We start from the raw sequence: 14,822 nt of genomic DNA, 5'->3' as shown, positions 1-14,822 counted from the left end.
ACTTGTCCTGGGCTTGTCTGCCTTTTACTGTTTATGCCACGAGCCACTGCGAAACCCCTCTGCGAAACCTCTCCATAAATAGGGTTTATCATTTCTGAATATACACATGCAGGATGATAACCAGGCAGGAACAATGTCAGACCTGTAAAGAAACAAACCCCAGGCTGCTCAGTGCTGGGTGGCAGAAGCAAAGTGGGAGGCTGTGAGCTGCTGCCTGAAGAGCAGAGTCCTGGCTGTACTCAGGAGTGACAGATGGTGTTTGTCAAGAGGGGAGAGCCTCACCATCTTATTTTGTTATGGAAATATCACAGGAGGAATATCAACAGTCACTATTTTATCTAGCAGGTTTAAGAAATACATCCCGTGGAAAAAAAAAAAAAAGAAAAAAAAAAGCCAGGATTTTCCTGCTGGAAAAGAGACTGCCTGATGCAACTGGAAATCCCAATTAAAAGCTGCAGGTTTGTTTATCAAGAGACATTGTCAGCTACTGCCTGTATTTTATTTTAGCATGAAGGAAATGTGCTGAGCATAAGACAGAGATTATATTCAGTACAGATCTACTGTTACACAACAATCAGAGAATAAAGACACCATCAACACCTATTTTCCTCTAGCAGAACAGACTGAAGGGACTGATTCAAGCTGAGAATGAAATGAAAAATATTCAAACCAAGTTCAGAGATGTTTACACAGATATTTAAATCTAAACAAACATTCTCTAACCAAGAACTGTTGCACTGCTGCAAAATCTACACTCAATATCTGTATCAGACTTGTGCCTAGAAGCTAAGGATGGACCACAACTCCCTTGTTGAACCCCAGAAGAATAGTCCCAGAAGCCACAGGAGATGATGGAAGGATCCAGCCAGAGGAAAGAGTCCAATAAAACAAGGAGAGAGTTTGGTGCATGTGAGAGGCAACAGATACAAGGCAGGCTAAGGTTATAATCTACACAGGAGTTTCCCTGCTTCACTAGAAGAAACTCTAGAGCTTGTAACCTGAATAAAAAGTTTGCAAATGCTCAGAATTCTATGGTGGAATTGATTTTTCAATTAATTATACTGGAAAAAAAAAAGTCACAGCACAAAGCTAGTGGAAAAACTACTTTGCCACATATTTTGTGAGTTCCATAAGCTTGACAACCAAATCTTTTTCCAAAATAGGCAACTAAAACTCAGAAAACCACCAACTTCAGTGACAGCAGCTGGGCTTTAAGCCAGCCTGATGCATGTTGTGTGCCACAGATGGGGCCAGATCATCACCATGGGGCATTAAAATCTGCAAATATCACTCATCTGCTTCTCTGTCCCTCTGAATTTTGAATCAAAGGAAGTACCACGCTGCTGAATAAAAATAATAAAGATAAAATAGAGCCAAGCCCCTGCTTACTGCTATCACATCATGCATTAGGTCACTTCTCATCTTGCCTAGTTTCCAAATAACTACTTCAAAGGACCTTCTGCCTGCTAGGTAGTGATGCACAGCATCTTCCACACTGTGGCCCTTTCTGGAGCATTTACTGGGTAAGAATGCAATGAATGAGACCATTAAAAATGTTGATTTAGTGCTTGACATCTCTAAAGATCTCCAAGGAATTCCATTCACTCTTGAAAATGACAAAGATGCAGAAACCACCACAGATCAACTCAATCATGGCATGCAAGGGGGAGATACTTGGTCTCACAAAATGAAGTTTAGGAGAGTGAAGAATTAGCTACATGGTTGAAACTGCAGGAGGAATTTGGATAAACAAAAATGCCTACAAGACAGGGATTAACCACTTGTTCTCACAACCAGCAGTAGAGACAGAATGAGCAGATCTTTGGAGGGAACTTACCAGTTCAAAGCAACTTCCAAGTTCTTTGGTTTTCATTTCTCTTTCCAGTGTTGTGGTAAGATTCTCAAAGGATCAGAAAAGCAGTGACTAGAAGGGTTGGTATTTTTCCCTGGATATACAGAGAATATAACATACCTCCACGTATTGTTCTGTTTATGACCTTTTACCTGTTTGTATTAATATTAAATTATCTTTATTTCAAGTTTTCTGGCTTTGTTCACAGATATTCTCTGAAAGATCAATTTCCTTGCTAGAATTTTCAGTCACTTTGTGCTTGAAAATTTTAGCTTGCTTTTTGAATGCCTGCCAACAGCAGACAGCATTTGGAAGAGAGTGCTCCTTTACCTTACCAGAAGGGAGCTAAGATTTCTCCTTCTCTTTCTACATGCTTTCCAAATTGTAGGAAAATGTTAAATTTCCAAACAATCAACCTGCTATGATAAATGAGCAGAGGGCCACGCTGCTTGTGTAGAGGTCAAGACATACTGAGCATATGGAACAATTTTTATCTGAAAATCTCCCAGATCTGCCTACTGCTTTTTGCCTAGTGAGGAATTTGGAGTGATGTGATTGGGAAAATACAACCATCCATTTCTAAGGCAGGCTTTTTGCTCTTTCTTTCCCCTCCCTCCCTCTCCATCATGTCAGCTTCAACAAGGGGTGCAACAGCAACGTGAGGAGGAGGAGAGAGACATAGCTGGTGGAGGTGGTGACTCTTGCAGCCAGGCCTTTTGCATTGCAGTTGTTGGAGTAGCAGCACTGAACACTCATCCCAGGACCTCTGGATCCATCCCTCTTTGCCCTCTCACAGAAGGACCTGAATGAACAGGACTTCATAATGCCACCTGGAAGAGAGCCACATGGAACCCAAATGGACCCCCATGCTCATGGGCACCCACCCCTGCTTGACCATCCCACACCAAGCAACAGCATCCAGTTTGTCCCTTCCTTACAATGGATCCAATTGCACCAGGTTACAAGCTGACACTTGAGTGAAATCATTATCTTTTATCAAAGATGGAACCCGTGGAGCTTAAATATCTCTGACCATGCTCAAGTGCAGTGCCTTGTTAGCTTCTTTCCCCTCCTAATTTCCAGGTAGGTCATTTCACTTGAAAATGACAGATTTAAGAAAGAAGTGGGTAATACCTGAAAAGCTTTTTTACAGCTGTCACATAGTGTGGGTAGGGCTCCTCACTGACAGATCAGACTCAGAGGGATTCCGAGTCAGATTGCTGCTAAACCATTAAAGTCAGGGACTGAGATACATTAAAATATGGTTTATTTTGGAAAGAAAGGAAACATTTCTGTTTCTCCTTAGCTTACTGTATACTCTGACACTGGTTCTTTATTTTGATTATTAAAAATTTAAAGAATCTGACCTGTTTGTGACTACTTACTTGCTTGTCTAAAGATGGCACAAGCATCCGAATGCCCTGGACATTGCTGAGTTCCTTGTCTGTTGCAGTCCTCATCACTAGAACCTACACAGGTGTAACACTGAAGTGCTTCACCTGGCATTAAGGAAAAAAAACCAAACAAAAAAAAGACCACAAAGCTGTCATGTTTAGAGTTTACAAATAAGATTTAAAAATATCAGCTACCCAGTCTTTCTAAGATTGCTTGAAGCACATGTAAAATTTAAAAAAAAACAAACCTAAAAATTCTGCAAATCCTCTCATTTTTTCTTTTTTAGAAGTGGTTCAGATACTAATTTTAAAGATAAAAAATTCAGCCACATATTTAGTTGCTAAGATTTGCACTTAAAATAACCCAAGAATGTCTGATTTTCTGTAGCTGCATCCACACCTTCTTGAAACATTTTCAGAGCTGATTCCCCTGCAAGTAGTTGGAGTATCAGGGTTGTTTTTCCCCCTCATTAGTCCACAATACCATCAAAAAGTACTTTGTAACACAGAAAACCTTATGATCCATATTTCATTCCCTCCTAAAGCATCAAATTCAGCAGGAAGGCACAACACTGTATCAAAGAGTTTTGCTTTTGTTTGAACACTGCATAACTCCAGCCTCTTTTTGGTCTATGTGGTATTTTCCAAAGGCAAACATGGAACTGAAAGGTATTTAAAATACCAGGCTGCAAACCTGTGGAGCAGAAGGCACATTTGTTGTCAAGGAACAAGTGTATATAAATTTTTTAGGATATATATTTATGTTTACATCAGGTAACAGAGGGGAAATGCCACCCTGTGAACCACAGACACAGAATCATCTGCAACCAAACCCAGAGACAGCAAAGAGGCTTAGCCCTGCTTGGAGTAGGAAGGGAAAAAGAAATGAAAAAGGAGAGAAAAGGGAGTTGACTTACTTTGGAGGACAAAAAAGGAGCTGACAAGAACCAGGCTGAAGACTGTCCACATCCTGGAGACAGGAGAGGTGCACCATTAGCCCAGGAAAGCAGTTTGTTTGCTATCAAAGCTGTAATGCTTATCTTACATACCTAATCCTCTGCAGAGGATAACTTATAAGATAAAGAGGTGTTCAAGAATGCTTCTTATCTAGCTTATTCTGGTTCTCCTCCTAATCACACTTCATCTCCACAAACCCAGCAGGCAAATTCTTCCAGTAGCAGGATGAAAACATGCTCACCTTTCCAGGGAGAGATATCCTTAAAAAAAAACCCCACCATCCCATCATCACACGTCATGGCCTCCAACTCATGGAAAGAGTCTCTGTACGTTTCCTGATGGGATCAGCTGGATCAGGAGAAGAGTGTTAAAACTTTTATGAAAATTACACCTATGCTTAAGGCCTGAAAGGTCCAAATCTACCATATACAGATGCTACATACATGGGGATGTTCACACAGAATCCCAGGCTGGTTTGGGTTGGAAGGAACCTTAAAGATCATCTGGTTCCACCCCCCTGCCATGCACAGGGACACCTCCCACCAGCCCAGGGTGCTCCAAGCCCCATCCAACCTGGCCTTGAACACTTCCAGGGATGAGGTAGCTACAACCTGCCATGGTCAGGACAACTTGACCTGCTCCAGGGGGTGGCCCATGAAGTGCTTTGGATTCTTTAACACGAGCTGCTGCACCATGAAATAAGCAAGTGGAGAACATAAAACAGAACCATACTTATCTTCAACTTTCAACGAAAAAAAAAAATAATTTATTTACAATAGAGAATTTCACTTGTGACATGCATTTTTTTTTCTTTTTTTTTTTTTTCTGTTTTAAATTTTATTTTACAAATCAGCAAATGCAGATAAAGTTTACACTCCTTAAGGCAAGAGTCCCCATGCAAGTAATACATGTTTATATTAAATCCAAAAGACATCCAACATGGGAACTCATGTACAAAGGGAAGGCTAGGATCAGCAATTTGTAATTTCTTAGAGAACTTGACAATCTCCCTGATACAGGAACTTTGAGATCAACTTGCTATGAATTATACTATGAAAATGCAAACAATAGCAAGAAATTCTGATAGTCATCTTTGTACTGCATACAATTAAATCAACTTTATTTAGAAAGAAAATACAGTAGTGCATACGAAAAAGTGAAAATATAACCTGTCCACATAAATGTATGGACATCAGTGTGCCAATGGTCATATTGCACTCAGTATTGAAGTCCAGAGATTTGGTTAAAAGTTAGCTTTTCCCCATTTTGGCAATCAGTTCATCACAAATCTTTGTTAATTCTTCTATCTCTTTATTCTGGAAAACAAAAGGCAATATAAAGTATTATGAAAAATATTGTTGCATTAAGATGAGTGTTGGTTTTGTTGTTGTTTTTTTTTTTTTAATTATCCAGCCTTTGGGAGAAGTGTGGGATAATGAAGTTTTCTCCAATACTGAATACAGAATTTCCACACCTATTGAGAGATGCACAGAGATAAATATGCACACACAGTACATATAGTGCATCCAAATTATGCACTTAATTCCATGTACAGTTCCTCTGACTCCAATAAACACAATTTAGCACCCAAGCAGAGAGTTTTACAGCAGTCATAACACAGGGTGTAAATCCCTTTCTAGGCTGCACTTTCATAACATTATTTTCACCTTGTTTCCCTGGGGCTCTCAGCAAGGCTGAGCTGCATTAAAGACTGAAACCAAACTAGAGAACATGGGGTACAAACAGGGATTTCCCACAGTCACTTTTGCCCTAAGTCCTGCAGCTCTGTATTGAACATTTTCTCTGTATTAACAGTGGAGGCACTTGAGCAGCTGCTGGGACTAAAAACCAGAACCAAATACTGAAAGAAGAGCTGGAACAAAGATCTTAAAGCCAAGAACCAAAGCAGCTCAAGGCCCTGCTTGGTGCAGGGGTGTGTACTGAGCTTTGACTGAGTCTGAGGCAGCCCCAAGAGCTGCCTCATGGCTGAGATGGAAGCCTGGCAGATGGGTCCAGTTCCCTGACCACTGGTCCAGTACACACAGTGGATTTTCTCAGAAGGTTTGGGCAATGCTGCTCTCCCTGGAAACTCTCCAGGCAGATCCTGGCTGTGGTGGGAGCTCCAGAAGGAAGCTGGATGCAGCCACACTGGGGAAGTGCCACTGAAATTTGGTGACCCTCTTGACTTGTGCATCAAAAGAGCTAAATTAATTCCTGCTTACCTTTTGTTCCAGTGTTCTTTCCAAAGCATCCACTTTCAGCTGCTCCTTACGCAGGCTGGCCTGATATGCTGCTTGCTCTTGCTGGGCCTTGCCTCTCACTTGTGCAATTTCAGCATTGGCTCTAGAAAAACACAGATTTTGGTCACATCAGGTTCTTTAAAGGACAGAGGGTACTGAAGGGACAACTGCATCTTTAAAAATATTGTGAGATTTGTTCCTAGAGACTTTTCATCAGCCCCTCTCTTGCTCAGCAGAGGCTGCAAAGTCTTTTCCCTGTTATTCCCTTCTGGTTTCTCTCAGGTACCTGTGCTGAGCTCACAAATATCCCTGAAGTAAAAAGATTTTGTGGCACTTTCTAAATCTGATCTCCAGTTCTTCCTGACTCGACTCCCAGCTGGAAAGCAAATCCAAGTCTTGCTTTGTTTTAAGCACTGATCAGTCCTGGTGACAATTTGGAAACATCTCTTGGGTCCAGAGGAGCCCTGAATGTAATCCCTAGAAATTCCTAATTTGTCATTACATGGAAGCATGACTGAAACACATCAAACAGAGCTGCCCCTCTTAAGCCACAATCTGATGTTTGGTTCTTAATGGTGACTTGTGGAGTTACCATCCGTGCACATCTGGCATAATCTTTGGTGCAACTGTTCCTTGTCACCCGAGACCTCCTGGCTGATTTCATATTACATAAAAACATATAATAAAGACAGAGATTTAAGGTTTTCCATGGGATGCCAGGTCCAGCCTCAGCATGACCTGGGCAGACAGATGTGTACAATCTCTTACCTGTCCAGTTTCTCCTCAGCGTGAATTTTGAGCGCTTGATACCTCTGCTCTTCCTTCTTTACTCGTGACAAGTATTCCTGTGCACATTTCTTTAACACTTCTTCATTCTTAAACAAGAAGATGACATTACAGTGAAGCCAAGAGGCTGAAAACGTTGGACAGGCACCAATCTGTGGGAGTCACAGCCAGATATTTTAAGGGCTCCTTAAAGGAGGGACCTTCCCCAGGACTCACCTTCCGAAAGCCCTCCAACACTTCTTTCATTTTTTCATATCTCCTGAAAAGATCTGCCAGGGATTTCTCCACTGAGTTCAGATCTGCCAAAGCTTGTTCCTTCTCCACTATCAGCTGCTGAACAGTGTGATGGGAGACGGATTTCTCTCTCTGTTCATCCTCTGTTAGAAAGAAGAGAGGGGGGAAAAAAAAGCAATTTTCAGAAGGGTAATGTGGTAAGAACACCAATTTCACTTTCTTCTATGGTTTCTACTCTACTGTGGTCTACGTTGTGTATTAGGTAAGTTTGCAGGATCAAGAAAAGTTGTTTTAATACAGACAATCCTGTTTTGGAAAAAGGCTGCTAAATCCAGTGATAATTGAATATTTTGATGTTGGGAAAAAATGTAACTACATCTCTACTGAAGATTTATTTCACTCTGAACTGTTCCTATGAGAAAGGCAGGTGTTGGATTTCCCTTGTTTGCCTGAAGATGCTCCAGCTGAAGGAAAGGACAGTTATGGATATTCCTAGCACTGGCAAAAAAATATTTGCCACTGCTGAGAGATGCCTGGCATCTCCTGGCATCTCTTCTAACAAACACTTTGAATTCAACTCAAACTCTTCCCTCTGAAAAACCAGTTTTTTGCAGACTCTCATTCTTAGGATAACTGCAGCACGTGCCAGAAAGGAAATCTAACATTAGACAGACTCTGTATGTTCTGGTCAGCAGAAAACATCTTCCAAAATTCTTCTGTGTATATTTTAATATGAGCAGGGATGGTAGGAAGACCTCAACAGGAATCTAAATCTACATGGAACAACTTTCCAAAGGAACTGACCTAGTAACATATTGGAATTCTCATATAACACTGGATGAAAAGATCTGGCATTGCCTTCCAAAATGCTTCATCGTTTGCTTCATATCCTAAAATATTATTCTTGTGTCCATGTTTTAAGAGCTTCTTTGAATGATACTGAAATGAAAACCAGCCCCCACAACACAGCAGTTCTACATTAAAACCTCTGCTCTCACAGCCTGATGCAAGGGAAGGGATCCACCTGCATGATCATGTCAGGTATTTAAATGTATTTAATGTCAACTTTTTAGGAGACTGCTATCTGCAGTATTTTAGTGATTTCCTTCTTATTTGTTTCCAGGGCAATCGGGAAACTCAATAATTTGTAACTTGTTCCCTCACATCTACCAAGCTCTTCTTGTTCCTCCCAGGGCATCACAGAGCCCTGCTCTCTTCAGGACTGGACCAGCTCCTCAAGCTCTCATCCCCAGCCCTGCTACACTTTGCACGTGAGAATTAAGAGCAAGTGAGATGGTTTGAAAAACCATGGGATGGTTTGAATAGGAAGGGACCTTAAAAGATCATCCAGCTCCAAACCCCCTGCCATGGGGACACCTCCCACCAGCCCAGGTTGCTCCAAGCCCCATCCAACCTGGGCTGAGACACTGCCAGGGATGAGGCAGCCACAAAATCCCTGGGAAACCTGGGCCAGGTCTCAGCACCCTCACAGCAAAGAGTTTCCTCCTAATGTCTAACCTGGATGTCCCTTCAGGTGCTCCCTTTCTCCTCTCCCTTCCACTACACAGCAGAGGTGTCCAGGGGCTGAGGAGAGAACGGAGACCCTGACTCAACTTCAAGGGGAAAACAGGAAATTTATACTGGGGGAGGGAGTGGGTAACATATAAATTGAAAAGAGGGAAAGTTTGCAGTGAGCTTTAGGAAAGGGGCATCTCATAATCCCAACTGTTAAGATATATGGCTAAACCAAAGTGGTTAAATACTACAGAAAACCAAAACTGGCCAAAACTGGCACTGGGCTGCAGGGGGACTGGAAGATCTATGTGATATTTTCTAGCACTATGATTAAGCTTTAATGAAAAAGCTGCTTAGTGGAACTCTACTGATAATAGTCTGCCAGTCAAACCTTAGCTAAGCAGTTCCAGATCCTTATTTCTCAAGATATTTATGAGGTTACACGATTAAAATATTTTAATTAAATGGCTTCCACGTCTGCAACACACACAGTCCACAGCTCACCAACAAGAACAACAGGATGCTGAGAACCAACACTGTCCAAACTGACAGAATCAGAACACCACCACAGCAGATCTGCTCAGCTCAGTATTACTCACATTACTTTATGGGAATGCAGCAAACAGGGAACAAAAGCAAAAGAAATGAAAAATGCAAAATGCTGGTGGGAAAGTTGGTGAAAAGCTTTACTTACCAGGCTTGCCTGTTTTGTTTTTGCAAGCAAATAGCAAGAAGCAACAAAAACGGAAGCAAAATAGAAAATCAGGAATTGTTAGGAAAGCAGAAAAGAAGGAATGCAACAACCTGTAATGCACAAAGCATAACATCTGTTTGGTTTTTCATCATGAGAATTTAAATACGTATTTAAAATGTACAAGCATAAGGATACATTTTTAACAGGAAAAAAAACAACCAAAACCAAACCCAACAACATTACAAATCCATCAGTAAAAAGGAAATCCATGACAGGGATTGCTTTGGGAGGGAACTGTGGTTGGGCTGGAGGTGTGTGCAGGGAACAGGGGGGTTACCCAGGCTCTGTTCAGAGCTGCAGCACTTGGGCAGCAACCAGCAAAGTAGAAGCACAACCAGCCTGGAAAGCTGCTGCTTTTTTCTGTCCCCTCCTCAGTCCAACCAAGAATGTCTTATGGGCTGAGGGCAGTGTAGGAAAATAATCCAAAAAAAGTGAAAGCAACAAGGAAAAAAAAATCAGCTAAGAGATGCTAACAGGGATTTGTACATCTCCTGTACAGGAGATGAGCCTGCAAGCTCTGGCTGGAAAATGAGGCAGAAAACTAACTGAATAAGCAAAACTGGGTTATATTGGGCTCTAGATGCACATGACAGCAGACACTAAACCTTCCACAGCCCTCGAAACCAAAGGCAAGGCATGTTTGCAGTGTCTTTGAAGGAAAACGTATGCAATGGCACCTTGTTAACAGGGAATATCTTCAGTATTCATGATACACACACATGGGCACCTAGAAAGAGCTGAGCAGGACCTATCAATCCCCCTGAATATGCATCAGAGGCCTGGGAAGCTGGTTCACCTGCAAGGGTTGTATAACTAGCTCAGAAGGGTAAAATCTTAAAGAGAAAGAGCAGGGGCATTTCTTTTGTCCCAATGCATCCTTTGCCCCAGCAGCAAGGAGTTATTGTACTAACAGTTCAGGGCATTTTAACAAACAGCAAACAACACACAAGGATTTGCCTCCCCAAGAGGGCATTTGGCTGACTGAATTCCTTTATCAAAAGGGAAAGTAATTTACAACCAACATGAGGAGAAAGTGGGACAATTAGAGCAAAAATCTACATCAAGGGCAGGGAAAGCCTTGCATTTAACACAGTACCAGGCTGTAGGATTTGCTCTAATTAACACATGCTTTCTGTGTCTGGGCTGTTGTTGCAGATCCTTTGCAAATGGACAGCAAATTACATTTTTTTTAATGCCATAGCTCTTCCAAACTTGCCAGAGATCACTGGAAAGACTCTGACTGATGCTCTGAAATTGAAGTTGAAAGATCTTTCTATTTCCTCAGTGGTCAATGACCCTATTTTTAAATTATCCTTCATTTCTTTGTTTCAGGAGGAAATGGCAATTGCAGCATTTCCTAGGGATGCCACGATTGTGCCTTTGCCTGACAACCCCTGTTCTACACCTTCTTGCTGCACTGTGGTCTCACATGCTGATGCTTTTTCTAAAAATAATCTGTTTCTCAAAAATAGAATCTGATATCAAAAAAGAAACTTCTGCTGCTTCCCATATGCATGGGGAAAAAAAGGACAGGTCCTGTGTTTGTGTTTATGAATGTTCAGGGATGAAGCCAGGCCCGAGTATGCTCAGTGTAAACCAAAATTAAAGAAGTTCTTGTGCATACTCTGCTCACTCCTGTTTTATCTTAACACTTGCATGATGAGAATGACAGACACCATGTTAGAAGGCAGGCAAAAATACAAAAAGGCAACAGAGGCAAGAACACCATAGAGAATGAAGCCAGGCATATTATTATTACACATTATTCAGTGTTATATATTGAATTGTTTATTTGAATTATTATTATCAGCATAACATCTCTTTCTTTCCTCCTTTCTAGGCCCTTTTTCCCCTTTACCTGAGAGGAAGCTGGGGGGTCCCCCAATGGCTGAGAAATGCAGGAAGGCAGCAAAAGCACCAAACATTGAACAACTTCCCCCACCCTCTTTGGGCAAAAATAAGCAAATTTGCTACAAATTAATTTTAAAAGGGGCAAGATCAATAGAAGCTATAAGAAAAATAAGAAAAAGAAGCTATAAGAAAAACCCTTCCCTGTTAAAAACCAGTTAGCAAGTTGCAGGTATGGCTCTTGTCTTCCTGGCACACCACATTCTCTGCAACAGATGAATAATTTCTTTTATTTTTCAATAAAATAAAAAGTTCAGACAGGCTGGGCTGATAACACTCCCTGCTAACTGATATCATTAGCTCGGCCACCCTTCCTCCTGCATCTCACTGCCCAGGTTTAACTCCAAAGCCACTCCTAATGGCTTTTAACTCCATTTCACTTTTCTCTGCTGCCTTATTTGAGCTTGTCCAGAGTCCTGATTTCTCACCAGCCACTGCTTCTCTTCCTGCTCTTCCCAGAAAGTTTGGCCACAGGGTCACTCTCTGGGTGACAGCTCCAGCTGAAGCAGGACAGAGCCCCAATGGTGCCTTCTAAAGCCAGGCTAAGGAAATAAAGCTTTGGAAATTTTATGAGGAGGCTTTAAAATCACATCCCAGGGGCCAGACCTCCCCTGCCAAGGACACACACGAGTCCTGCAACCTTTGGTTTTGAAATGCTCCTGTGTAGTGCTTGTCATTCGTGGGGCATGCTGTTAACAAAGGTGTTTTCTAATTATTTCTATTTATTTCTAATAATTCTATTTCTATATTTATTTCTAAAATAATTTTTAATTATTGTGAGGCACAACATGTCATAATTTAGACCTCAAACTATGCCAGTAAAGAACGGGGGAGGTGGACTGGCCACTCATAATCTCTGAGATGGGATTGGAGTTAATCTGGGTTTTGTTCTGAGCAAGGCACTTAGCACAGATAATCCCTGTTGTTGTAAAGAGCTATATTTGGTATCTCTCATTAAAGAGTTGGGAGCAAATGACTCGAAGGGTTTTCAGGTCATTGAAAGTCTCCTCAGGAAACACCCATGAATCCTGGGTGAAGCGTTTGAACACGTTTCCTATGGGACACTTTGTTTTGATGCAGAAGCATCATGTTTTGATTTGCAGAAGCAAAATTCCTGACCTTTCTGTACTATCTGGATTGCTTTGGGGGCTGCTTTCTGTAAAAAAAAAGCCCTCACTTTTCACCCAGCCTGGCCACACACCCTGGTGGCCTCAGGTCCTCTCCCAGTTCCCAGCAGCATCAGATGCAGGGAGCATCAAAATGAAGCCCACAGACTTTCTAGGCTCTCTTCAGAAAAGCAGAGTGGGAGATAGCATCTTGCAGAGTAGAAACACTTACCTATCATCTGAGCAATTGTCTTCTCATATTCTGAAACTATTTTCCTGTAAGAGGGGGAAAAAAAAAAAGCAAACAGAAAAGCTTTTGGCAAACATCATAATTGCAAATGCTTTCTTCAAAAATAATGCTACTCAATAACCAAAGTATGGTATCTTCCAAGAGATACAGAATCCATTCACACTTTTATATGCTTCTTATTACCTGAGTAACAAATAAAACTGACAGTTTAAACATTACACTGGATTTATAATTCTCCATGTAAATTAATATACATAAGGGGAGGGAAAAGAGGTTGCTTTGAAACACATTCTGTAATTTGAAACAAGCCCAAAGTACACTAACAATTTGATTGAAATGTAATCATAATCACCTTACTTTGTTATCCATTACTTTCTCCATGTTTCTGTTTTCTTATTTTAAATGTAATGGTTAAGTAAAGTTATAATTGGTAGCAAATAAACCCAACAGGAGTGTAGTTGGCCCTCGTCCAAAACATATCTAATCTTCCACTCTCCAAATGTAACTAAATGATCCATCAGCACTTAAGAGAACAAAACCAAACGACTCAATTACGTAGCACAAAATCCATCATGTCCTGTTTGCCATCTCTGAGACAGAGGTGGCAAAATGGTACTTTTCAGACTCTGTTATTTCATACACTCCCTGTAGGCTTTGAATTTCCTTCTTGAAAAGAGGTTAGCCAAAATAAGCAGATTAAATGTGATTTAGAAAGATGATCCATCCCTTACCAGAGCCAAATAAAGCTAATGAAATGAGCCTGGCTTGATCTGTGCTTTGATTCACGAGCCATCTAGGATTGTCTACAAAACCCAAAATTACCCCACACTCCATCTGAAATGGATATTTACAATAGCTCAGGTCTCTTTTGAAGTCTTAGCTCACTTTCATTTGCTCCATTTTAGAGAAGTCTGCTGCAGTTGGTGAGGCTGCAGAAAGGATGGGGGGAAATCCTGAGGCAGAAGTTAGGAAAGCAGAAACTCTGGAACTCCCAAAAAACAAATGCAGTAGCTCCAGTACCAAATCTAAATCACAGGCAGAGCCCAGAAACCCCTGAGAAGGCCACATGCCCCAAAGATCAGTAGTGTCTTGCTTGTCCTGGCCCTGCAGATCTCTCAGCAGAGCAGGGGCTTTGTAGCTGCCCCTGACCTTGCAGCTTTCAGGTAGAAAAAATCAATTTTTGGTGCTGGGACCAGAGCCCATCTCTGCACAGCTCACGGTGCCTCCAGCTGCTGCCTCCACCAGGACAGCTCAGATGCTGCTACCCCTGCTCTCAGTCCTCTTGTTTTCTTTTTCTCCTTTTTTTTTTTTCTTTTTGTTATCCAGAAATGGCACTTGGGAGAGCAGAGAGAGCTTCAAGAATTTTCTCCTAAAAGGAAGGGATTGGTTTCACGTACCAAGAAGATTACCTCAAAAGGCTGCTGTAAGCAGAAAGGATTTTAAAGCCATGTCACAACCTTCTAACACCAGGCACCTTTGGGAACTTTTATCATCCTAGAAAATGAAGCCAAGGACTCAGGGCAATGAGCACAACATGAGACATTGGTTACAGCACTTGCCAGCCCAGGCTGCACCTCAAAGTTGGTAGCAAAGTGAAATATTACCAATTTCTTACTTTTACCAGGTGAGACAAGTTCCAGTAGTTACCTTCTCTGCATTATCCAGCCTTTTGAATCACATAGCAGCTGGTTAGCATCTTGATTTTAACATCATTCAGTTTGGAAAGCAAGGCAGTCAAGTGAAGTCTAATTCCAGATTCACACCCAGTGTCTCTTTCACTCAATGATGATCATTTGGGCTGAGGAACCAAAGGATGCTGGGCCCAT

General features: G+C 41.5%; 2 protein-coding genes across 9 annotated transcripts in view; both read right to left on the bottom strand.

Moving 5' to 3' along the window:
• Positions 1–2,456: 2,456 nt before the first annotated feature.
• LOC103526962 (prostate stem cell antigen-like) lies at positions 2,457–4,215 on the bottom strand. The gene is made up of 3 exons (XM_008492108.2): positions 4,164–4,215; positions 3,238–3,351; positions 2,457–2,682 (listed from the first exon to the last, which is right to left on the bottom strand). The coding sequence occupies exons 1-3, from the start codon at positions 4,213–4,215 to the stop codon at positions 2,477–2,479; spliced, it is 372 nt and encodes a 123-aa protein (XP_008490330.1). The 3' UTR covers positions 2,457–2,476.
• A 775-nt stretch (positions 4,216–4,990) lies between these two features.
• The window catches only part of TACC2 (transforming acidic coiled-coil containing protein 2), a 133,666-nt gene continuing 123,834 nt past the window's right edge, over positions 4,991–14,822 (bottom strand). For all 8 annotated transcript variants that reach the window (XM_030453710.1, XM_030453714.1, XM_008492100.2 and 5 more), the window contains 5 exons: positions 12,979–13,022; positions 7,446–7,606; positions 7,212–7,318; positions 6,426–6,546; positions 4,991–5,519 (listed from right to left, as the gene is read on the bottom strand). In XM_030453710.1, the coding sequence (XP_030309570.1) occupies positions 5,454–5,519; positions 6,426–6,546; positions 7,212–7,318; positions 7,446–7,606; positions 12,979–13,022 (499 nt within the window). In that variant the 3' untranslated portion in view covers positions 4,991–5,453. The remainder of the gene's footprint in view (positions 5,520–6,425; positions 6,547–7,211; positions 7,319–7,445; positions 7,607–12,978; positions 13,023–14,822) is intronic.

The sequence above is a fragment of the Calypte anna genome, chromosome 6 (assembly GCF_003957555.1).
Source record: "Calypte anna isolate BGI_N300 chromosome 6, bCalAnn1_v1.p, whole genome shotgun sequence".
In the NCBI taxonomy this organism is placed as follows: Eukaryota; Metazoa; Chordata; class Aves; order Apodiformes; family Trochilidae; genus Calypte; species Calypte anna.
The sequence above is the reverse complement of the archived record's forward strand: the minus strand, read 5'-3'. Positions and strand labels throughout refer to the sequence as shown.